Below are 26,237 nucleotides of genomic sequence, written 5' to 3' on the forward strand. Positions count from 1 at the left end.
AACATTTTAGACATGGTAAAAAATTGTAAGGATGGATTTTTTTTTCCATTCAAACATTTTATGAAATACTGTTAATTACATGATAATAACAAGGGTGAATAATCATGGAATTTCATTGGACAAAATTGTTATCTTATGACTACATTTACCATTCAATACCAAATCAACCATTTGTTGAAAATGTTTTTAAACAGTTAAATAATCACACCCATGAATTTATTTTAGCATATTTGTAATGGAACTAAAAGCAAATTAGATCAAAAGTTTTTTTTTCATGGCAGGAGTCCATTTTATTTACATTGGCTTTTCGTCATTGGCTTTACCTTAAAATGACAAATCAACCATTTGGTCGAGCATGTTTTTGGAAAATGATTTGACCTTTACTAAACTTATTTATTATGAATAAAGATACATGCTTCTGTTCAGTTAGATCTCTAAAACCATAATATTTCGAGAAAATATGCTTACCTGCAAAAATTAAGCCGAAAAGAGTCCTCATCTCCGATGCAAATTTTCATTTGCTCACTCCCTAGGGGGCAGTTGACTTAAAAGGCCTACTGCTTTCAGACACTGTGCCATCTAGTGGATTTTTTCAGCAAAGCATACTTCAACCGAGTGGTAGAGATGACTCAATCAGATTGATTTAAGTTTAACACAGTTTTCGTCAATATGCAGTGGCTGAAAATGTGCTCTACCAAATGGTCGAGCAGGCAGTTAAAGGGCTAGTGGCCATAGCACGCATTTGATTTGTTAAAATGAATAAAAATATTAAAATGATTCATTATTTTAAAAATGTAAATACACATTAAATTAAGAAAAAATACAGTTATACACACTCAGTTTCTCAAACACTTTCTGCCCCACCACCACAACCACCACAGCAAGCCAGCTAGCCAACAAGCTAGCTAGCATATAATGTAATATGCTTCCTGTGACAAGCAGTGCAGTGGACAGTCCATCAAGGTAGGCTTAAACATTTTATTTCAACTGTAATAATTATGAATAAAATATGTTAATTTTTGGATGTATACATTTTGAACATTATAGATAAAGGCTAAAGAGAAAAGGAATTACTGTGGGCAACAGTGGAGAGGTAAATTTTCAAGCTAGCAAAACTTGGTAGTTAAGCTCATAGATATAGAAACGTTTCTATGGCTGTGTCCGAAATCACTCACTCACTCACTACTCCCTACTCACTATATAGGGAATTCAGTGTAGTAGACTATATAGTGAACTCAATAGCGGACCGTTTCGGACACTACTTCGCTCGTTGTTCTGCGCCGTTCCGCAATGCATGACGGGATATATTGCCTGGTTAGTGACCATCGGATGTTCACTACATTTCGTGGTGGATTGTGGGATACATCCAGTGGACTATAGAGTGGTGAAGTCCCGCCCCTTCCGGTGGGCCCCCATGGGACCTTTCTGAGCGAAAAAAATGAATGGTGTTCAATGGACAGAAAATAATTATTTTCTGGTCCCCCGTCGTTATGCCATGGATTACACAAATGTTGTTTATCGGCTTAAATAACAAATTTTCATGTCAAGAGTTTGACCGTTTATTGCGCCATTGTTCAGTTAAATGCTGTTGAGAAAACACAATTAGTAAGACTACATGCTGTGTCGCGTATGTGACGTCACGTCATCGCCGTTTCCCTCCATCCAGATTCAAGTCAAGATGCCGGTGTGTTTTCTTCCCGATTGTCCGCGTCTCTGAGGGCCGACGGAGCGCCGGGCCGGGCGGGAGGGCGAGCGGACCCCGCCGTCGGGCGGAAAAACTCAGAACCTCAAAAACTCAGCGCGGAGCAGAGAAATGGCCATGTCTGTTGTAGGCTTCCAGTGCGGGTGGTGACGTATATCATTCGCACCGAGAGCAGCGAAGAGTTGTAGTTCACAAAGCGGGCTCACACAAAACCTAACATTATTAATATTCTTTGCGCTAAATTGTAGTCTTCTTTGCGTGAAAAATTATCTTTAAATATCACCAACAACATACACTATATTACCAAAAGTATTCGCTCACCTGCCTTTACTCATACTATGAACTGAAGTGCCATCCCATTCCTAACCCATAGAGTTCAATATGATGTCGGTCCACCTTTTGCAGCTATTACAGCTTCAACTCTTCTGGGAAGACTGTCCACAAGGTTGAGGAGAGTGTTTATAGGAATTTTTGACCATTCTTCCAAAAGCGCATTGGTGAGGTCACACACTGATGTTGGTTGAGAAGGCCGGGCTCTCAGTCTCCGCTCTAATTCATCCCAAAGGTGTTCTATCGGGTTCAGGTCAGGACTCTGTGCAGGCCAGTCAAGTTCATCCACACCAGACTCTGTCATCCATGTCTTTATGGACCTTGCTTTGTGCACTGGTGCACAGTCATGTTGGAAGAGGAAGGGGCCTGCTCCAAACTGTTCCCACAAGGTTGGGAGCATGGAATTGTCCAAAATGTTTTGGTATCCTGAAGCATTCAAAGTTCCTTTCACTGGAACTAAGGGGCCAAGCCCAGCTCCTGAAAAACAACCCCACACATAATTCCTCCTCCACCAAATTTCACCTTAATCCAAACCCAGACTCGTCCATCAGATTGCCAGATGGAAAAGCGTGATTCATCACTCCAGAGAACGCGTCTCCACTGCTCTAGAGGCCAGTGGCGGCGTGCTTTACACCATTGCATCCGACGCTTTGCATTGCACTTGGTGATGTGTGGCTTGGCTGCAGCTGCTCGGCCATGGAAACCCATTCCATGAAGCTCTCTGCGTACTGTACTTGGGCTAATCTGAAGGTCACATGAAGTTTGTAGCTCTGTAGCAATTGACTGTGCAGAAAGTCGGCGACCTCTTTGCACTATGCGCTTCAGCATCCGCTGACCCCTCTCCGTCACTTTACGTGGCCTACCACTTCGTGGCTGAGTTGCTGTTGTTCCCAAACGCTTCCATTTTGTTATAATAGAGCTGACAGTTGACTGTGGAATATTTAGGAGCGAGGAAATTTCACGACTGGATTTGTTGCACAGGTGGCATCCTATGACAGTTCCATGCTGGAATTCACTGAGCTCCTGAGAGCGGCCCATTCTTTCACAAATGTCTTGTTTCACAGTCTGCATGCCTGAGTGCTTGATTTTATACACCTGTGGCCAGGCCAAGTGATTAGGACACCTGATTCTGATCATTTGAATGGGTGAGCGAATACTTTTGGTAATATAGTGTATGTGAAATCCATGGCACAATTCAAACGGGACCAGAAAATAATTTTTATATACCCATTGGATCGCATTCATAATTTTTTGCTTTTGAGGACCCATGTACCGGAAGTGGGTGGGCGGGACTTCACCACTCTATATAGTGAACATTAATAATCACTAAACATTCGGACACGCCTACAAAATGGCGTAATCACTATATAGTGCACTATATAGTGATTAGGGAGTGATTTCGGACACAGCCTATATCTATGGTTAAGCTAGGCAGTTAGCTTGGAACATGTAGCTAGCTTGGAATGTAGCAAGTATGTAGCAAAGCTGAGTGTGGGAGAGGAAGACACTGTAAAATTATGCATTGTAGAATGTAGACATTTCAACCAAATTACGTTTTTATAGATAGTAGGGGTGTAAGAATATTGATATTCTTTGAAATGCTGTACTGATAATGCTAAAAAAAAAAAGCCATGTTGTTAGTGACAGAAAACAAGCCATATTTATTTTACAGTAGCTTTGTGACTGTTTGAGCTAAAAACAAATATATATATATATATATATATATAAAAACACTTCCTGAAAGCAAGAAACTTAATTTACTTTAATTATGCTTTTTTAGAACTTGAATGTCTCCTTTACCCATGTTGTTCTTTTTTATTTCTTTATTTTATCACTCCATCACTGTCACACGCCTCAGGACAAGGATTTTGGCCTTGTAGAATTTTTAAAATACAAGATTCGTAGACTGTGAAGGGGAATGTGAGAGCCTATTATAGTTTCTGTTCTGTTCTGTTACATTGTAATAAAGCTTTTTCCCACTTTGAAATGTTTCTAAATTATATTTGTGGTGCTGAAAACATGAAACAGCAGCTGTAGGGTAGGCAAAGCATTCCATGCCAGTAACCACTGGCAGCCAGTTTTGAAAATGGCTGCCACAGTCATTAGAATAAAAATTTGCAGTGGCCCAATATCCAGATTCATTCAACATATATTCAGCAATGAGTGTACCAAATTTGGTGCTTTTATCACAAAATGAACGATCGTTTAGCTATGCCGCCCCACTAATTATAATTACTACTATGAAATAAGGTTCCTTCAGCTGTAAATAATCAAAAAATCAAGCAAACATTCTAGGACTTGGCAAAATAACTCCTACCTTTATTGTCAATGGAAAATGTTTCATCGATCATAGATTAGTGTCTTCTCTCGCTTGTCTCTAGTCTTGAAGGAGACTTGTTTGTGGACACATCATTTGGCCTATCAAAACCATTGGGCTGGCATGTATGATTTCTGTTTGAGTTTGGCTTTTCATTTGTAAGATATTGCTTGACTGTAGTGCTTCAGATGCAATTTGGGATTAATTACAAGCATTTCAAAATTAAAAAAAAAAAATCAATGAAAAACAATTATATTAATCTGTGATCCCAGCCCTGCATATATCTTTATTGTAAATTGGTAGCCCACTTGTGACTGAACACTTGCTAACCCATCCATCCATCTTCTGGACTCGCTCATTTGTAATCAGGGTCACAGGTGGGCTGGAGTCTATTCCAGCATGCACTGGGTGGAAGGTTGCCAGTCCATTGCAGAGCTAACACACAGCCAAAAATTTGCATTCACACCTTTTGGCCACATAGAGTCTCCATTTCACCTGAGCTGCATGTCTTTGGATTGTGAGCGGAAATCCACAGAAACACGTCGAGAAACATTCAAACTCCATACAAAAAAAAGCACCAGGGCTGAGATTTGAACCTAGGTCCTTTTTGCTGCAAGGCAATAGTGCTAAACACTGGCCCACCATGCTGCCACACTTGCCATCTTAATGTGAGTTATTCTACAGAAATGTTTCAGACCGCAGGTGGCGAAGAGCAAACAAAATCTCCTCTGCATCAGGCATTCATTGCCAGCCTTAACAGTGCCCCAATTTCTTCAGCATGAGGGGTGCAGGGAAATGATGCCTTTTCTGAACCTTTACCACAGATTTTTCCCAAAATGTTGACCACAGTCCATGTCTTACTTACATCACCACTAACAAAACCACAAAAATGTAACCCACTTCAGGATTTTTGGATGAAGACAGCGATCAGAGCCATTTCAAAATCTCAAACGGACTTTATGGGACACCTCGAACACTATTCCAAGGCTAGACAACAAGGTTTTGTAATGACCTGACAGAATTTTCTGTTTTCAGCGCTGTGTTCTCTCCATTTCTGTCATGTTTTCTCTCCACTTGGGCTACTCACCCTGATAGCCTTGCTGGGACTGGTGGGTGGCTTTTCTCTATTTTTTATATATTTTGAAGACTTCAAAAGAATCTTGACTTCCTTTCATCTGCAGCCTTGGTCCGATAAAACAGGGGTTCCTAAACCTCTTGTGTCAACGACTCCCAAATAGATACACAGATTTTGCCCCTAGGAACTCCGTCTAGTGCTGGTAGTTATGATTCGGTACTGATGTGCACAAGTCTAAGTGTGGAATGCGATCAAAACAGCATCCTCTACACATCCTCATGCTCCAGAAATAGTGTTTATTCACCTAATTCTAAATTATGGCAAATCTGTATCTACTATAATTTGCCACCAAATCATTTATAAGCTGAGAAAGTACAACAATGGCAGAAAATGTGCAGCTATTTGGTCAGTGTGTTACACTGTTAGGTCACCAACATTGCACCTGAGTGTTTCCCTAAAGCCTAAAGTGTTTTTTTTTTTTTTTTTTAATTTTTTAATTTTTTAATTTTATTTTATTCATGGCGTCCAGATCTGGGGATTTTTTTGGTCTTTTACTCCTCATAATAATTACAGCATGGTTAAATCTGGACACACATAGCCTCGTGTGTGGCAAGTGCCAGAACAAGTGAAATACCGACTTATTTCTCATGTTGCAGGTGGGCTCTTTGACGTCCCCACACTCCCATTTTGGGAATCACAGGCAATAAAACTCAGTGAGACTGTCTGCAACTCGTCTAATCTCTGGTGAGTGTCAGTCCTGATCTTTCAGTGGCTGAAGTGAAGCTTTTCGTGACGCCTCCTCTACACTTTGAAGCCAGACGAAGGAAAGCTGAGTTTCATCAAGTCAGACAAAGCAACAACGGAAGCGGGGCGATTTTGTCTTCAGTGTAAAAGTATAAAATTGGCACTTCTAAGAAATAGAGTTGGTGTGTGTACAGACACTGGGCCTCGGATTTTGTGACTTTTAGGAACAGCTGTGTCCCTGCTATGGGTTAAAACACAGTTTTTTTGTTTTCAAGATAACAGACATCCTTCCAACTATATTGCCTGGAATATTTTCTGCTATTGGGTCTATCACTGCAAGGAACCTGTAAAAGAACATTTTAACCTGTAACCCTTTCCTTGTGTCATTGCATATAGCTTTTTTGCTTAAACTTATATAACTTGTGGGGGAAAAAATGTTCCCACAAGTTACTACCGACATTTCATCTTCTTTTTGATAATTTAGCCGAAAAAAATGGGGTCCGAGACCGTCGCCAGCTAAGTTTTATTTTGAAAGACGAGACAGGAAGACGCATATTTCACTCTGCGTGACTTGACGATGATGAAAATCTGGATCAAAGGCTCGTTTTGCTCTCCAGCCGTAGGATGTACTGAGCGCAGACTGCTCTTTCTCCACGGACGCGCCTCTGTCTGGATACCACTGTTTCCCTTTTCTTTTGTTGTTATCTTGGGATTATATTCATCTGATGCTTTTCAATTCCAACTCGATGCATAGAAATGGGTAAACTGCACTCGAAACATGGTAAGGTTTCCTGTTTCTCTTTGAGAAATTACATCTGTAGTTATACTGATCCCTGAATGCGCGCTCGGGCTGTGATACTTTCGAGTAACACTTCATTGTGTTCTCTCTTTCTCTCAAGCTGCTATTTGTAAACCGAGGGAGAGTCCGGAAGGTAAGCGCAACATTTTCCCTCTCTTCTTATAGCTACGATACAGTCTGGTTGAGGATATTTAGTGGTTTGGGGATAGCGGTGCAGTTTGAAGTGTGTATTCCCAGCACACGGGGCAGCGTCCGGCTCTTTGAAGATGGGCTGCCGTAGAAAACATGAGAGCGGCGCCAGGAATTACTTACATCTTGTAGTTGTAATAACGCGTTTCTTTGTTTCAGGCGACAGTTTTGTAGTCAATGCCTGTTTGGCGAGGAAGGGAATCGACGACTGGCTGGTGAAACAGAAATACTATTGCACGGGCTCTCGGCTTGAGCAACAGGGCTGTCAACACAAGAATAACTGCGGCTTGACTACACGGGTAAGTACTACACGGCTATCCAGGGAGGTTAATGCGTTTGGACCACTCTGTGTTAAACTTTTTACTGCTCTATTGTCGGGTGTATTCGTGTTGTCCTGTCACTGTCCTGTTAACTTTTCCTTATCTTCTTGGTTGTCAGCGGTGCTTGTGCTCCTTACGGCAACTTTGTGTGAACTTTGCGCTGTCATAAAAGCTCCTCACAGCTCCTCGTGGATTCGCGTTACATTTTGTCGCCAGCTTATGTCTGAGGCAGCGCAAGCCTTGCGTGAAAAAGCGAAGAAACCGGCACCCTGCATCTGTAATGCATTTACTAGACTTGCTCCTCTCTTGCGCTCATAAACTTTCCAAATGTCTGTTCGTGGCCAAAACTCTCAAGTTATTGCAACAGAGACTGTTGATTAATCCACGTTAAAAAAAATAGCCCACGTTATTAATATATGAGTTAAAAAAATCAGGTGGAAGCTGAAAATCCTCTGTAGTGTTTTTCTCAGTCGGTCTGCCATAGGCGTGCAGATTGTACATCAGTGAAACTGGAACTGTTTGTTTGTTACTCAGTCCATTTGATCATTTACACATGGCTGAAAAAAAAAAGTTGGCACTCTTGAACTGGACCACAAAAGACACTGGTTTTGTTTTACCTCCTCTTTTTTGTTTTGTGAATGAAACCTTTATTTCCCTCTACTAAATCACACCGTGTCTTTTAACACTCCTGGCATCCTGTCCTGTGGTAGATGTCTCATCTGTTCAGGCTGGAAACAAATGTTGGTATCAGTCTATGCACAGATCCTATTTTTTCGTGTAGGTAACAATAGATCAAGTCTGAGTTGAAAGCATTGCGGTCTGACAGTGTGGTGACAAGAGTGCATTGTAAAGGCTGGGGAGAAGTGTTGGAGGTCATGCTTATTTTGTATTTTGGCATCGCTGTAAACACAGTGCTGTTGTTGTCAAGTGAGGAAATCCTTTGGAATTGCTTCAGAGGAGCCTTAAGCCTCTTTGGTTAGTGATGCTTTCCTCAAAGGCAGCATGGTTGAGGAATGGGAGCCCATCAAAAAAAAAAAAAAAAAAAAAAATCCACCAGGCAGCTTAGTTCCTCCACCCACGACCAAGACACAGAAAAGCATTTATTTCATTTTGAGCACATTATAGCACGTTCTGTTATATTCTATACAGACATGGCCTTTTCCAGCACAAGCCATGATTTTCCTATAAAATACATGGCAGTTCCTTTTGTCACTCACCATTTCAAAAAACAAGCAGGCCCATCCTGTCATCACTGGCAGTCTACAACTGTAGGTGTGAAAAGCAGTAAATCACATTTTCCTTTGACTTGCCTTCTAATTTGCTTTTAATGAAACTCCAGCATTCACAAGTAGGCAAGATGCAACTGCACATTCTGGCTCAGTTCCTTGGGAAAGATATAATTTGGTTTGAGGAGTCAAGGGCATGCTGGTGAGGAGTAGGCAAACTTAAGACAGCCTTTTGCAGGGGACCTAGAAATCCTCCGATTGTAGTCCAAACTCGGTCTAAAGTCTCATTGTTTTGTTTTGGTACAAGGTGTTTTTGATTGCATTGCTGCAACTGCAGGGCAGTGATAATGCCACACGGTGGGTCGATGATGGGAAACATAGGGCCCCTTTACGTGCAAGTGATCAAGTGTGGCGTGGAGTGTTGTGAGGGGTCAGCACCGGCTTTATATGCTGCACGCACATGGTGTCAGAGTCGCTAAGCCTGACATGTGCCCAGGGCTCCAATAAACATCTTCATGTTGTAACAGGAGCCTGCTCACTGGAGGCGCAGTGTCTGTGGGCCCTTTTTTGGGTGTCAGAGCGGTGGAGGGCATTCTGGGAATCATTTGAAACCATGTGATTGTTTACTACTAGAGCAGAGCTGATGCTGTAAAAAAAAAAAAAAGAAAAAAGAAAAAAGAAAGTGAAAGTTTTCTTTTCCCCTTTGCTCATGCTAAATTGCACACGGTTGAACATTTACTTGGTTGTTTATGTGTTGAGTGGACCCTTGAAACATCTAAAGCCCCATTGTGCAATTTCTAAAATACATGGACATCTTTGTTCTTGGGAAATATGTGCTTTTTGCAGATATGTGCTTTTCCTCCTCGACAACAGTGATGTTTTCATTTCCCAGATGGTGTGAAGAGAGTCTTGGCCCAGGATGGAAAATGAACCCCTGCTGAAAGAGTTGGATGTTTTTGAACAATTTGGACTTGGAGTTCTGTTTGTATAAATAATTCAAGTGTGTGTGCCTAATGGCTTTTATAGCTCAGAGGGAAAATGAATAAAAGAAGAAAGGTGTTTTCTGACATCAATATTTATTTGGTTGCTTTTCCCCTTTGTTTTACACTGAAAAAGTAGCTGCAAATTCTTCAGTACTTAATTTAGAAGTTAAAACATTTTTTGGCTCTCTTAGCAAAGTGCTTGATCACACACACGTCCAGTCATATGAAGTTTATGCTGATACAGTAGATGCAACATTTAGAGGGTAAGAAATTATTTAAATTTACTGTCATGTTAATGTTTGTTATTTTTACTGCGTTTTGCTGGCAAAACAGTTACATTTTAACAATAATGAAATCAACTTTATTCCTCAGATCTTGAGTAACAACTTTCGTGCACTTATTTTTCAAAGCAAAATGCCTCAGTTCTACCGGCAAACATCTCAACTCTCAAGCTACAATAGAAGTTCTTGTGCTCTATTGTTAAAAAGCCCGACCAAGGTGCCGTGAGATGAAAAATGGAGTCAAAACTCTTTGGTGAGAGAATGCGAGTCAAACTCCTTATCCTTAAAAGCTGTCTGTGTTGTATAGGATACCTGGTGAGATAGTTATTTATAGCTGTTGTTCTTTTAACCCCCCCTCCCAGCTGAATTGGGGTTCAGGAGAGTGTGGGCTGGGTGTCAGCAGTGGGGAGTCCAGGCTTGGAATTCTTTTGATCTGATCTTTTCCAAACTATATTGCTGAAACCCCATATTCCCTGTATGAACAATACTGGTTTGAAGGAACGCTGTTTTGTAGTGCTGTTCATGTTAGACTACGGACGAACTCGGCGGCTTTCCCAAGGATTTTTAATCTTTCGGCTTGATTTGCACAGTCTTAGGTCCCGGTCAGACTGCAGAGTGTTTTTTGTGCCTGAAATCTATGAGCCGTCGCGCAAGGACTTTATATTTGCAAACTCAAAGAGTGAGCAGAGTGAAGATGTTGGCTGCGACCTGGGATTGCAGTTTAGAGTGGATCCGCTCAAGATTAACTTTTTTTCAGCTCGGTCTACATGTAGCCAGTGCTACATGTCTGTGTCTCTCCATAGGAAATTATAGCATTTTTGTAGCAATTGCTCTGCAGGCTGAACACCTCCTTGTGAGTTTCCTGAGAATCTTATGGAACTCACAAGAGAAAGTGTTGTCTTGTGCGACGCCCCAGAGACTCTGACAAGATGAAGATGGCAACAGGGAAGGAGTGTGTATTTTGGTGTATGCATCTGGAAGAGAAGGATACATTTCAAGTCTGTCCTACCATGACAGTGGAAAAGGAAAAGAACTGAGCCTGTGCATATTGCTTTGCAGTGGGTGGGAGTAATATGTAGTTTAGTCTGTTGCTAACCACTGTAAATCACAAGAAGAAGCAGAAAAATCTGTTGTGAGCACAGTCATGTAGATCACCAGTCCCTAGGTTCCTAGTTGTCAAATGTGACACCAAAACACAGCAAGATTCAGCAAACTCTCCAGCTACGAGTTGGAAAAAATTGACCAGTATGCTCCTCACTTTAGCAGCTTTTGTGCACTAATGGCTTCACGCTGTGATTGTGGATAAGGAGACAAGGGTAGTGTCTTGTTCTGTGGTCAGAGATGGACTTTTGGTTGAGCATGGGAGACAGTGAGTGGTATGGACAGGTGGATCTGTTGGATTTCAATATGTGAGATCCAGACCATGTGAGCTCCAGCACACTTTCTCCCCTCTGTACAGCAAGCTGTCTACATCTACCCTTTGAATTTGATACGTTGTGCACTCTGTAGAATTATGTCGCCTTCACAGACATCGAGAGGGCCCAAGATTTTCACAACTTATGACTTGCAAGTTCAAATTTCTGCCGGAGAGTTTGTTTAGCTCCCTTGATGCTTCTCTAAATCACTCTCTAAGCCACTCTGCGTTGCACAATTTTGATACTTAATTGCTATAGATTCTTCATCTGATAGTTTGGACTACATCGTTTCAAGAGTAACTTCAGAACATTTTTTTCTGATCATTTGTTGAAGCATTCTCTTTCTTCCCTGCAAAGTTCCCTCATTCTGTTCTTAAAATCCCCCTCCCCCCATCCCAACTCTCCCCTCTCACCCCTTCTCCTCCTTTCTCCCCTCCTAGACTCCATCTGTTTCTTGCGTTTACCCTGTGGCCCTGTGTTGGTTGTGGCTGATGAAATGAGACTGCATTTGAAGTGGGCCATGCAGGGAGGTGTTTGTAGTGACACTGATGGCTCCTCCTCCACTCTGAAGCCCTACCCTCTGTGTAGTAAAGGGACCCCCTCCCCCCACCCCACCACCTTTCCAGTGCAGCATACTCTGCTTGGCTCCCAAGCCTCCCTGCTCTTACAGTTCCACAGCATATATATACACATATAGACACAGATATATCTTTTCAAACATGCTTCCATCTAGACCCATACGAAATCCTAGACAAAAAGCAAAGGTACATCTGACGACAGAATGCAACTCAAAAGCGAATCACAGTGGAACTTCTGCCCCCCAAACCCCCCTGTTTCACAGTTGGTTGCCAGCTCTAAGATTTTTTTTTTTTTGCAAGTAGAAAGTTTTTTTTTTTTTTTTTTTTTTTTTTTATAGAAGTAGGCCTAAAGCTTTTAAACACATTCCCTCAGCCTCCAAATCTGATAAAAGACATGGCAGGTTTTTGCCCCCCTCCCCTTCTTGCTTCTGCTGTCGTGCTTTTTCTCTCCTTGTCATTTTCACAAAGCGAGGGCCCTTGTCTAGGAGCTGAAAGCACCTTTCAAATGCAGACTCCTCTTCCTCTCTCTCCATCTTTCTGTTCTCTCCCTGCGCGTTTTCTTTTCCCACCGGCTGGCCTCTTGTGCATGCTGTGTGTCGTATGCCCCTCTCCCAACGGGTGTACCCCCTCTGTGCTCCCAAGGGACCGAAGGCTTGTTGTCGCTCTTTGAAGAGGCTGGGAGAGAAGTTTGGAGCCACACTCTAAAGAAAAGAAAAGCCTTGGCCTTTTGGGAGGAGGGAACCACCTGGCTATAGAGGGGCTCTGTGATTTTTTTCCTTTTTTTCCCATGAGAAGATGGGGAGGAAATCTCAGGCTGACGTCAATGTAGCTGGGGGACTGGGTGGTTCGAGGAGGTGCAGGTGGCTATAATGTCACATCCGGCATCGTATGTCTCATAGATCACTCAGGGCTGGAGGAGGTTCTCCTGTGTGACAAAGCAAAGTGGATAACTCTGTCCTAGTGAATGGTGCTGTCTAGAAAAAGGTTTCTGTGAACGACTGAAGATGGTATAGAGTAAGGTAAAGCTGTAGTGGCGTGCAGACATTCGATCAGCAGACATTCTTTCCTCTTTTTGTTGTTCATCTTTAAAAACCCACACTGCCTCTGCAGCTCTCTGTTCTTTCACTCAGGCTGTTTGTAGGGATACACCGATATAATTTTTTTAGGTCAATACTAATATTTAGGATCTACCCATCCATTATGGTCCTATACGATACCCCAATACCGGTGTGTTTTTGTGAGAATTGTAGTACAAATACAGGTGCAAAACAGGTTTTAAGCTACTCTGACAGGCCTGTCCTAAGATAAACAAAGAGCATGCTAGGCTTACTCAGTTGATTCTGGAGTTTTATTAAGTGACACTCAGTGAGTTATCAGCAGTAAAAATAACATTGGACTGATACGAATGTTACTTTTTGAAGCTGATACCAGCTGATACTGGTATACCACTGATATGACCTGTGCTGATACGTGTCCATCCCTAACGATGATATATCAGCTTTTACTCTATTAATGCCTCATAGCCATTTGGGAATAATACAGTACCCAAAGCTCATCATATAAATGTATTGTCACTGTATCAAACAAGCCCTTAAGTTAGCTCCTTTATTCCTTTAAGAAGTAACATAACTCATTTCAATTTTGTGCCAGCAATCATGTTGCAAAAGTGTCATTTTTTAGGTGTCTTTTTTTGTAATGAAACTCCACAAATTACTCTGTGTGCATAAATGGCTAAAAATAGAAGGTGGGTATACAGGGTTTGTGGGGTTTCATGGGGTGGAGTGGTGCTTGTGTGTGTGTAAATCTGTGCTTGCGTGTGTGTATGTAAGGGTGCCGTATGTCTGGAATTGGCTGTCCGGATGCACTCCAGAGATCAAAGGCGTCTGCGGGAATGTGCTCTGAATCCCAGGGGATTAGCAGCTGAGATTTGTGCTTTGTTTCCCCAAATATCTGCTCACTGTGGAGCAACGGATAGCTGTTGATCATTTCAAAGAGTCTCTCTCCTCTCGTCCCCCTTTCATGATTATGCTTATGCTGGAGTATTTGTTCCTCGCTTGAGAGACTTTTTGGTGGCGTTCATTTGAAAATACTAATTAACAGTTGGATTCTGAGGATGAACAACGGTTGAAGTTTTCTCTCCCCATTTGCCTTTGTTTTGAAGCCGGGGTTAAAGCCTCCAGTTTTAATGGTTTACAGCTGATGAGCGTGTGCATATTAAATACTGTATCTGCGAGAGTCCTAATTAGTAGATAATCTGTCTAAATATAGAGTTCATTTAACTGACAACTTCATCATGCCAAGTTGTTTAAACGTTTGATTGTGTGTATGCCCTAGACACACTAATGTGTTTTGAAAACTGTAAAGTATTCCTATCTAGTCTGTGCTTTTAGATTCATGACTCACTGAAAACAAACTCTGATAGAAAGCAAAAAAGTGATGGATGTAGTTTCAAAGAGATTATACAGCGGCCAGTTTCATGCAGCCTTCTGATTGGTCAAGGACATATTTCACTTTTGCCGGTAATTCCCATAAAACATAACTACCCACCCATGCTTAATTGGTTTCTATGCCAATACTTGTAGTAGTCAAGGAGTTAGTCATCATCTTTGTTTTTCCCTCTTATGCATGCGCTACAATTTTGTCATTGCACATGGATTATTAACTGTAAAACTGTAAAAAAGCGACAATAACCTCCGTTATACATAACCACACCAAAGAATATCCCGACTTTTTTAAAAATACTTTACTACAGAAGTATTTAGAGAAGTGTTGAGTTAAAATAGAGGGAAAGAAGGCACAAGTAATAGACAATTGAGGATGGTACCACTCCCAATGTTGACGGTGATAGTGACGATGATACCCATTCAACTGGTGATGGATTGTGATGATTAAAATTGATTTATAGTCTCCATGAGAGCTGTCAAGGATCTGTCACCCACACAGTCATGATGAAGGTTAGGGATGGGGGACGAAGGGGGAGAGAGCATGGGAGAGGCTGCGGGTGACTAGGACTCCTGCAGTGGCGCTGGGCTCCTCTGAGCTTTCCATGGGAGCTCAGTGCCTGTTTTAATCACCCACTTAAAAGGCTCTGCTGAAGTGGGTGTTTAAGTGTTTAAACCCTGAATAATTCTCTCTTGTTTGTTTATCAGGTTCCCCTGCGGGTTGCGCTCTGGCCCATGCAGAAAGCGCTGAATAATTTGACTGAGCACTCGAAGTGGCTCTTATAAATAGGATGAGATCAACATCTGCATAAAGCTGCTATCAAGCTCTCATGAGAGTGCACTCGTGCGCACAAGCATGCGCACACATATACAGAGGCACACATACACTTACACACATTACCCATTTGTTTACCCAACTATGTGGATTGGTTTATCACTACTAACAGACACAAAGTCCCAGCATGGTTCTCTTCAGATCCACTGCTATTTGTTTTTCCAAAGCACAGGACATAGGGAAACACCAGTGATAGGCTCCTCAGCTTGCATCAGCCCTGCTGTTGTATTTATCCTCCTAATGTTTGAGAGCCTTGGTGACCAGGGCCCTAAGGCCACCTGAGGTAGAGGGAATGTAGGAAGTGGGTTTAGGTAAACAGAGCTGGGAGAGCATTGTGCCTCCCCCAGACAGTGGTTCCAGGGCTCTTCAGCTCTTCCCGTGGCGCCAGGGCTGGAGGAGGTCTGGATTGTCTGTTAGGGGATGTTTTTGGTGGAAGGAAACCTAAACACAGGAGTGGCCCCCGCTGAAAGGAAGGCTGTCCTCCCCTGGTGTGTTTATGCTCCACAGGTGCCACAGTCCAAAAAAGACCTCACCCTGCACACTTTGAATGAATCAGACTAGCCCCATGCTCCCCAAAGGACCATTTGGCCTGCCTGTTAACCTCCACCCACCACCCCCCTTTACTGATGTTGAAACAAACAGAAACCTTGACAGGAAGAGTACTTCACCAGATTGGACAGAGTGGTTCTTAAATCCATCAGGAGCAACAAAGTAAGCACAAGCTCCTTAATGCCCACTGACCTTCAGTTTAACATTGTCCTCTCATTGTTGCAGGAGTTTTTTTTTTGTATACATGTAGTCTTAATGAACAGATACTGTTATGTTCTAAAATTAAGTCAGTCCTGTTCACCTATTAGTCAGTTGTCCTGTCTTTCCTAAGCCCTACTTGGAGGTTCACCTGATGTAGGTGTGAATGTTTTCTTTCCCGTTTCCCCCATGTAGTGTGACATTTAGCTCTTCCTTCTAAGTGACTGTCTTCAATTTTACCTGACTGCCTCAGCTTTCTTTTTTAGCACAGGAACCTCATGGATGTTAGAAATGAAAGACATGCATTGCCGGAAGGGATTGGAAACAGAGCAAACTGACTGTGCCGATTTGTATTTAATGCTTCAGAGTCAATCGCCTGTATGCTGACGATGCAGTGCTTTTCTCTTGCAGTGATCAAGTCACTGTGCATTCTGTAGGAGCTCTGAAACCAGTGAAAGTGATGTGCTCATTGGTTACATTCAGTACTTGAGAATGAATGGAGGGAACAGTGATTTGTCCTGGCTCTCTCTTGTTTTAAATCTCATTTCCTGGTTTTCAGTGTTCAGATTTAGCAGCAACTGTTTACTCTGTGTGTGGGTAAGTGTGTGCATGTGGTTGCACGTGTATGTGCTGTGTGTGTGCTTGTGTCTCTGCGTGAGTAAGTTGAATGTGCTCATGGGTAGTGGAATTTGTAGCAGTGCGCAAGCAAGTAACCAACTCCACGGCAAGTTCATTATGGTGAGCAGTGACACAAGCCACTAATTCCAGGCAGCTATGAATAGAAACTTGCTGCTGGCACCAGAGTGCTTGTATATAGTAGTTGAAAGGTCTATTTCTGCTGCCATGTTTACTTGCTAAGTTAAAAACTTGTCTGTAATTAGAGATTTTTAGTCCACAGTTAAAAGGTCAGATGTGAGGGATGTTAAGAGGTAGTGGCTTGTGGCTGGCAGGATGTCTGCTCTGAAACATGCTACTGTAGCGATGTGAGCAATTATCTTTTTTTGTGCACTCCAAACTGTCACGTAACATGTCCGAGCTCAACTGGATAATAAAATCATAGTGAACAGACATGTAACTAACGTGTAACATGTAACGCACCATCTAAAAAAATGTGGGTATATTTTTACTAAGTCCTGGTGGTTATTAAATGTAACTGTCTAATGACTGTGATCTACAAAATATCAGCATTATGGACAGTTTAACACATTGTACATTTTAAAAACATTGATTCATAAACAACCAGGTACAGTTGTCTCACGTCATGGATATATAGCACTTTGGAGTGAAATCCTTTAGCTGTAGCCTTTGTCATGACAAGTTGCAGAGGTGTTTCTTCTCATGTGGCTGTGGTGAAAGGTTGAAGTGCCAGTCACTTTCTCACTGCCTTTGGCTTCTGGACTAAAATCCTGTTCCTCCCATGCTCTGCAGCCCTTGAGACTGGCGTCTGAAGCCACCCAGACATCTAAAGGGCTCTGTCTTCAAGGATACTTTAACTAATTACCTCAACCCTCTAGATGCAGTGTGGCACACCCAACATTAAACAGAACACACAGAGACACTTATGCATGCAAGTTAGGCATGTTGCCAACCATTTGTCTTGGGAGTCTCACTCTGCATAATCCATCCTATTTTTAAAATACTGATTGACAAACATGCACATATGCAGCAAAGCTACATAAGCTCTGGATAACCACTGTGTTCTTTTTGCCATACAAGTTAAAGGTTCCAAAATTCACTAATTTCCTTTAAGGAGGGGCAGGTATCTTATTGCAGTATCAACTCAATAGGCCTGTGGAGATGAGGTGTGTCATTTTGCCTATATGGTTCTCTCTTGCCGTAGCCCAAACTTCACTATGAATTCAAAGGGCCATAATGTTGTGATTTGTTAGTCTTGGCAAGTCGAGACCACCTGTAAATCAAGGCCAAGTGACAGCCTGTCTCCATTCCCTTCCAATCCTTAGTTCCCTCTTGGGAATGTAAGCTCCCATAGTGGGTTCATGGGCTAGTGGAGAATGTGTTAGAGGAGTCCACTTCCAGCTCATATTCCCCGTTAACTCTCTGACTCCCAAGGCAAGTTCAGGATAAAAACAGAAGAGGTTTACTTTGCATTCATACTGCCAACAACCACATTGTCCATTGGCCAGTTTGAGCTAGCTGATGGCTAGCTGTAGCACAAATGATTTTGCAGTGATTGGCAGGATATGTAGCAGTGCTGGTGTGTGATTGGCTGTTGTTTGGCACTGTCCCTCAAAGGTTCAGCTGCAGCCAACTTTTCAGCACTGGCAAAAGAGGAAATTAGACAACTGTGGTTAACATCAGTCAGTGTCTCTCTGATTGTAGAGAATGAATGCACTACTGGCAACTGGCTTCTTGAATTGCTTGAGGGGCAAACGCACAGTTAGACCCTTGATCTACAGCTTGTATCCTCTGCCTCTCCTCCTCTCTGGTGAGAGAAGGCTTTGATAAACAGTCTGATAAATGATAATTGCTCTGGTTACATATTTTTCAAAGCTAATAAAGGCCGGTACCTTGAGTAACAGGCAGGGTTTAGTGCCTTAGGGGTAGTCGAGTTGTAAAAGCTTATCTTTGCAGGTGTAAAAGTTTTGTAAATGGGTCATTAAAGCATTGGCCAACTTCACACATGAAGCACAAAGCGGGAGAGGGGGAGGGAGATTACTTAAAATCAGCATGTTTCTGAAGCACAGAGATGAGGGCTGTAAATCTCTGCTAATATTCCACTCAGCCTTTCAGGAGGCAGCCTTTGATGTGGGTGAGGTAATGTGACCAGCAATGTTTGCAATGTTAATCTGACGTGGAGAAATGACTGGTGGCCGTGCACAACTGGTCTACAAAAGGAAAGCATCCAATCATATGTGTTACATGGGCTGTAAAAAAATGAATTCACAAGTCATATAGCAAACAGGCTAAACAGCATGTGTGTACACATCCACATCCACACACACACTGCACAGACACGTGTCTCTGTGAGACTTGTCCAGCAATGAGACAGAGTTCATGTGCACAGACATATAAAATGACTAAATATATGAAGCGCAAACCATGATATTTGGATACTAGGCTTTACTAAACCACACCTCCTCCATAATATACTCCGGTCTGTGCATGCGCGTCTATGTGTGTGTGTGTGTGTGTGTGTGTGTGTGTGTGTGTGTGTGTGTGTGTGTGTGTGTGTGTGTGTGTGTAGTCTTTGGATGACCTGTCCAGTGAACTAAAGCTAACAGGGTAAGCCCTCTGGCATGTGTGGGCCACTCAAACCCCTCCAGCATTGGTGGTGCTGACCATGCACACTTTAATCATAGAGCAGCTTCCTCCAACCTGCCCGCTGATGGATCCTAAGCCTGTGGCTATAATTTCCTTCCTGGGGTGCAGGAAGAGAAGTGGGTGTGCCGTGACTGAGGGGTGTTAGGCATGGGGCCGCAGAGTCTGCTCCCCGCTACCGCAGCCCACCGCAGTCTGTAGGGAAGGTGTCTGCCATGCTCCCTCTGAGACCTCAAATTACGTACCAGCCGGCTTCAGAGGGCTGTCTTAAACGGTCCTCTCAGCGTTGAAGGGCTTATTTTATCTAGTTGATGCATAACTACTCCTGTGTTTTCTGTTTTTTTAAAGGGATAGTAGGCAGGCCACTAAACTTTAGTATTGTTCTTTCTCTTTATTCAGACAGTGAGAAAAAAATCGAAGCAGACAGAGTGGGGGGAGACAGAGGAGAGAAAGCTTGGCGAGTTTGGATTCCTTGCCAGTTGCAGCCCATATGGTTCCAGGAGCCAGGGGGTTCAATCACTTACTAATCTTTGGGCTTTTTTTGCTGTTATTTCTTGTCTGACCAAGCTCTGATTTTGTTAATTCCTTTGTCATAGTATGAACATAATAATTACACCATCAGGGTTGGGATTTGATTTCGACTGAGGCCACCCATGCTAAACGATAATATGCATACACTAAAGGTACTGCAAAGTGCTTTGGATACAGCAAATGGCTCATGTTTTGTTGATGGGATATGTGAAAGAATCAACATCAAAAGACTGTGACCTCTGGAAAGCCGTTCAGCTCCTTATCAGATGCATAAAACTGCGTTGTAAAACAGCAGATTTGACTTCCCCTTGGCACTCCTGACTGCTTGCGAGCTTAGTTTTTATGCATTTATACTGTAAGTTGGAAGGCTCTTTCAGACAACCCAAATATCTATCATGCTGGCACAAACCCAAAAAATAACTCAGTGCATCATTTTATGATTAGACGGATAGTCCCTTTGTAAAACCCGGGCTTATCTAGTTTGGCTGGAGACACATGCAGAGACCCATATTAGTTTTGCTCAGCTACGGTTCTCAATCTGTAGGTGTTGTATGAAAATTGGCTCTATCTCCTCTCTTCCCTCCAAAAATGGGGCCATCTCGCGCCAGCTTTGCTACGCTATATGATTATCTGAGATCTTAATTTCATGTGTGCAAACTGATTCCCTTTGAAGCCACGCTCAGAGGCAGAGCTTTCTTCACTACCTCACATCAACACCCTCTATCTTGGCTCCATCTTGGGGCATCGTGTTTTACCGCTACGTGCTGCTTTGAATGAGGCTGTTTAATCTTGCTGGAAGGTGAGGAGCAGTTCAGCATGAAGAACTGGAAAAGAGGACTGGGTCCAGGTGTAAGTTTCGGTTTTGTGGTGACCTTTTTTTTTCTACTCCCAGCAGTGCCACATTAGTGAATAGGTTAACATATTGCCAACTCATTGCTCTGGGTAACTCTGCAATACTCCAGGATAGGCACTGCTCCAGATTCCTGAGTTGCCTTTGAAACAGCCTCCCGTGTATCTCAGCTTACTCTTTTGGGGGGTGGAAGGGGATGGGTATTTCCTCTCTTGAGGTCTTGTGCGAGTAACACTAGACCTATAAGCTAATTTGCAGCTCTAAAGCTAATATGAGTTTTTTGTTGTTTTACTTCTTGGCTTTCAACATTGGGGCTGCAGCTGCACTTGAGCTTTTAAAATGCCCCCAGGCTGGACAGCTAACTATTTTCCGCTATATTAATTCATAAACATTAGCTTTATGGTTGTTAATCATGTTATACAGAATCAGAATCAAAACAGTTTTAATTGCCACGTGCACCAACTTTACAGGGATTTTTTTCTGGTGATATTGGAACAAAGACATACAACTTGACCTACAACTGGCCCTTTTACACTGACCTAAAATCCTACTACCATCTGGGACTTGAACTCAGTGTAAAAGGTTCGTTCTGAACCTTGCAACAGTTCCGTATAATTATCAACTTCAGCTCCAATAGGCAGAGGGGTAAACAGGAAACCCCCTAATTTCTGACCCACATCGGTGTGATGACACAGGACATGCTCTACATTTTCGTTAGGCAATCCCAACCTCATGGTAACTTTAAACTGCGTAATATGACAAATTACCAATAAATTATTGTCTTTTGGACTGGAGAAAGCTGGAGCAGAATGTCAAAAAAAACGCTGTTTTAGTTGGGTAGGTACATCTATCTATCTATCTATCTATATCTATCTATCAGTCTGTCTGTCTGTCTGTCTGTACTTAACCTTACTTTAACCAAGACAGTCTCTAGAGATGGACATCACTTTTTAGAGGGATTTGTTGCCAAGAAAGCCTTACCCGAATATGAAAAAATCTGACTCAAAAAGTAAATACACAAAAACATAGCAATAAAAAGCTGAGAGAAATTAAACTCAGCAAACATTACACTAAACTGGAACACTAAACAGTAAAACTATTGCACTCACACTGTAAGATAAGATAAGATAAGATAAGATAAGATATTCCTTTATTAGTCCAATTACCTGAAAGTTAGACTCGTTTAGGGTAATTTGTTTCTGAAGCTTCAGAAAATTCTCAAGTTTATTTGAGGCTGCAACACAAAAGCTGTTTGCCTTGCTCAGTTCATACATTAAGGACAGAGCGTAAAAAGAGGTCTTGAGAGTGTGAACCATAGTTTGATACTGTAGATTTAACCAAAAAAGATGAAACATTGTGAGAGCTGCGGAAGAATACCCTTATAAATAAAATAGTAGCAGTGAACTTGTCTGTGGGTTCCTAGGGGTGGTCAGCACACTTTTTCATAAAGAACACAAATAAAACATCTGTTAATTGTGACCCCAGTTAACCTGGAGGTGAAATATGCAAATGTAAACAGTGTCATTTGAAACTTGGCTCAGGTGAGTGTGATCACTTCTGCCAGTCCTCACCTGCTGCTGTAACACTCTATTCCACCCACTCCACTGGTGGGTGGCTTTTATGTTAGTGCAACCCCAACCAAGCTCAGCTGTCTTCTGTTAAAAGGGCCCAGGGGAAGCGGACGTGCACTTGGAGAAGCACGGCCACTATTCCCATATTCCCCCTTGTCTCTTTGAGTCTGCTCGTCTCGCCTGCCTGGCTAAATGGTCTTTCATGTGTGTCGCTCCTCGCTTCATGTCGGCAGCCCTGCTCTGAATGTCACAGACCTGAAGGTGTTTTCCAGCACTGGGTATGGGAGAGAACAGGAGGCACCCGGCCGCAGCCTTAATGAGATTTTTCCTGGGTTTTGATGGAGTGCCAGTATGCCGTTGTTGCTCCAGAGGCCTGCCTCCACTGAGCCCTGGCTCACGATCAGGGGGAGCTGTCGTCGGCCACGTAAATTGTCGGCCTGTGTGGCGTGGCGTGGAGACAGACAGTGTAGAAACCAAGAGGCCTTGTGGGACTTTCCCACAATCACATATAAGCATATATTACTTGCACTGTAATGTACCCTTTTGCTTTCACAAGGAGAGACACAAAAAAACAGAAAAACTCTTCCCATTTCTTCCACGTCATGGATGATGCTAGAGCCCCAGGCAAGTTTCTGCCCTAACTTGCCAAGCTCAATTCTGGCACCTCCAGCCCATGTCTCTCTGGCTCTGTTCCCTCCTGGTATTAAAATGCATCTTTGGTGATCTGAACACAAGTGGACAGCTCTCAGTCTGTCCAGTCACACCTAGCATTAAAATCCATCTCCCCATGTGTCTCGCCTGCCTCCTTATGATCGGATCTCACTTTCCCGCTCCATATGTAATTAAACACGTATCATTTCAGAAAGAGAGACAGAGAGAGACAGAGAGAGAGAGTTTGTGATTGTCATATGCAGAGCTAAACAGGCGGTTACACCGTACATTGATATTCTTACTGTGCAGGTCCTCCCTCCACGCAAAAATTAAAAATAAAATGGCATTTCACAGGCAGCGGGTTTTTAACAAAACGAGACATCCTTGCTCACTCCAGCCTCATTTTAATGTGGTTGTCAATCACTGAGGACGCATTTCATCATCATCTTCATCATTTCATCTGTTACAGGCTCAACCCAATCATGTTCAGGCTCAGATTATTTAATCAGTCCAGTCTGAGAGGGCTCTCTGCTTAGGTGGATAAATCAACCTGGAATATTTCTGTAGTATTCCTGTAGTCACTTCCTCTATCACTTCTACGGTTGCAAAGAATGTACTTAATCGTGCCAGGGCACGAAATTTAAAAACAGCCACTGCCTTCAAATTTTCTATGGAAGAAAAGACCCTGCCTATTGTAAATATATATTTTAGAGACCCTCCAAAATTTCTTGCATCATGTTTTTAGGGGAGATCATGCCTTATTAAGGGGAGCTGAGCTCCTCCTGGCTCACCTGTTGTTCCCATCCTTCAGGTAGACAGTTTGTATTTTTCTTCATTAACCAGCTACTTTATAGCCGACCTGTATTTCAGTTTTTATTTGATTCATCAGCTGACAGTTCAGCTGCTGGGCAGAGTCAGGTAAGATATTGGCCTGACCTGGCTGACGTCGGGAGTGTTGGGCTGGACAGAGGAGGTCAGGTGAGTGGGCGGTCCTTCAGTGCGTCCTGGAACACATGTCTGCTTACACCTCGAATGCAATGCAAACAAAAGCGTCCGAGGCCCCCTCCGAATGTGGCCTGAGGTACAGTCACTCAGGACACATTGCTGCTGTTTACACCTGTACTTGGAGGTTTCAGCTTGTGATCAGATTTCTCAGGACGGATGTTAATACCAGGTTGGAACAGGGCCTCTCATATGGTTAGAGATGAATGTTTTTAAGGAGTTATTCATTGATGTATTGTAATTTTCATTTTTGTTCTATCCACTCTCAGTCAACCTGCCGTGTGTACTCAAACTTCAGTCTGTGATTTCCTGCATTCCCCAGAATGCCTTTAAACCACAGGCACAGAAGTTGCCTGGATTTGTTTTATTCTTCAGGATTTTATGTATTTGCAGTCAGAGCAATAATGCCAGAATACTAAGAGCAAGAGAATGAGAATTTATATTAGAAAAACCTTGTGTTGTATTAATTTCTCAAAATGCAGCAACTCCTAGCTGCATTTCATTCTGGTCAATTGAGGCTACTGTTAGAGGATAAATTGGTTGAACAATTGTGGCAGCCCTGGAAATATTACAAAATTATGTTACATCGGCTGCTTGGCCACTTCCACAGGAATAAGAAAAATGCAGCCAAGAAATGGACCTTGAAATCCAGGCTAGATCAACAGTTATTAACAGTTCTAAAATGTTATATGGTGGAGGGAAAAAAATGCAGTGGACTGTTCATTCTGCTTAAAGAAATATAGCCTCTCTGATTTAGTGTTAGTTCAGTAAATATTATTGTTTTTGAATATGCAAATTTTTCTCTCTTTATGTCCAAATCCATATTCATAATGTGCACCACTGACTTGTTTTGCCATTTAGGTTCAATAGCCAAAACAAATAGGCCCTCAACCCTGCATGTAATGTAGATGGGATGTTGTAATGGGGCAGGCACACTGTGTTCCTGTGTGTAGTCTAGTAATAAATCACTTTCTGTGAAGGAGCTTGAACAACTTTAAAACACACAGGGGCCATACAATCCCTTGTCCTCCAAGCCCTGCAGAAAGTCTGAAGGACCTGGCTGCTGTTAAAAGCAGAGTGCTTTAAACTCTGGTTTCCACAGAACATTAAACATCATGTCTGGAAAATTGTTTTTGGTGGTCCCAAATGCTGTAGAAAGACGCTTGTTTATGTGCTGAATGCCTTTTGTGATACCCTGAAGCCTGCAGCTCTGGCTGAAGCCTGCAGAGGCCTGGGAAAGTGAAACCTCAGATAGTGACAGCTTTCATAGACCAGTTTGGACCATGAACACAAGCAAACACAAAACATACTCGACGCTCTATACCAGTGTTAAGTAGTGGTGCATTCTCTTGTGCTGTATGTGTGTATCAGCCAGCATGAATTTCACAGCACCATGCTGATGTGTTGCTGGTTAAGGCTCTGTGAAGTGTCACCGTCACACCACTGCATTGTCATACATCTGACTCTGGTTTGGAGGGATTTCATCTCTCTCTCTGTTCCTCACTCTGTCCTCTGGCTGCTGGTCTCTAGGTGAGTAAACATCCCCAGGGAGGCTTGTCACTGACTCATTGCCTGACAAAAAAGGTCGAGATGAATGGCTCTTTTGAGGTCATCTCATTAACATACAGATATCTATCATGGTCACTGGTCGTCATGTGTGCCAGCAAATTGAGGGAACATGGTTCATGGGAACACAGATCGTCGTGAATCCTCAGATGAAGTAAATATCTTTTTGTTAATGTTTCATCAGTTGAAATAAGGATGGCCAGCATCATATTTGGTTTAAATTCACTTTCATCTCACTCAGTTCAAGTAAAAATGCACCATAACACTGAAAACCCTTTATTTTCATTGACTGAGTGTTATTTATTTCTCCAGGGCACCTTCCATCTATTTCATTTCGCTGCCTCTTGTTATTTTGTTGTCATTATTCTTTTCATCACTATTTTTACACACTATTTTTAATCTACTTCATTTTGCAAATTAACTAAACCAAATTATGGCTAAGCAATACATCAAAATTATATCGGTGTCAACTAAATATCGTCTGAAATTTTCAATATTGCAATATCGTGATATGGCATAAGTGTTGTCTTTTCTTGGTTTTAAAGGCTGCGTTACAGTAAAGTGATACAATATTCTCAACTCACCTGACTGTTCTTGCTGTTGTGTCCTTTACCCACTTAGTTATTATATAGGCGTTACTGATGACCAGTAGTCATCGTCATAACAGTGTGACATTGGTGGTATTTGGTCAAAAATGTGATATTTGATTGTGCACATATCACCCAACCCTGAACCAAATTAATTAATTTCAAGGAAAATCTACTTTCTCAAGTAATGGAAACAAGACATCCAATCCTGCATTGTG

General features: G+C 42.3%; 1 protein-coding gene across 2 annotated transcripts in view; it reads left to right on the forward strand.

The window, feature by feature from the left end:
• Window positions 1-6,756: 6,756 nt before the first annotated feature.
• The window catches only part of nkd1 (NKD inhibitor of WNT signaling pathway 1), a 37,953-nt gene continuing 18,472 nt past the window's right edge, over window positions 6,757-26,237 (forward strand). For both annotated transcript variants that reach the window (XM_030075997.1, XM_030076003.1), the window contains exons 1-3: window positions 6,757-6,949; window positions 7,068-7,100; window positions 7,316-7,455. In XM_030075997.1, the coding sequence (XP_029931857.1) occupies window positions 6,925-6,949; window positions 7,068-7,100; window positions 7,316-7,455 (198 nt within the window). In that variant the 5' untranslated portion in view covers window positions 6,757-6,924. The remainder of the gene's footprint in view (window positions 6,950-7,067; window positions 7,101-7,315; window positions 7,456-26,237) is intronic.

This window comes from Myripristis murdjan, chromosome 3 (assembly GCF_902150065.1).
Source record: "Myripristis murdjan chromosome 3, fMyrMur1.1, whole genome shotgun sequence".
Classification (NCBI taxonomy): Eukaryota; Metazoa; Chordata; class Actinopteri; order Holocentriformes; family Holocentridae; genus Myripristis; species Myripristis murdjan.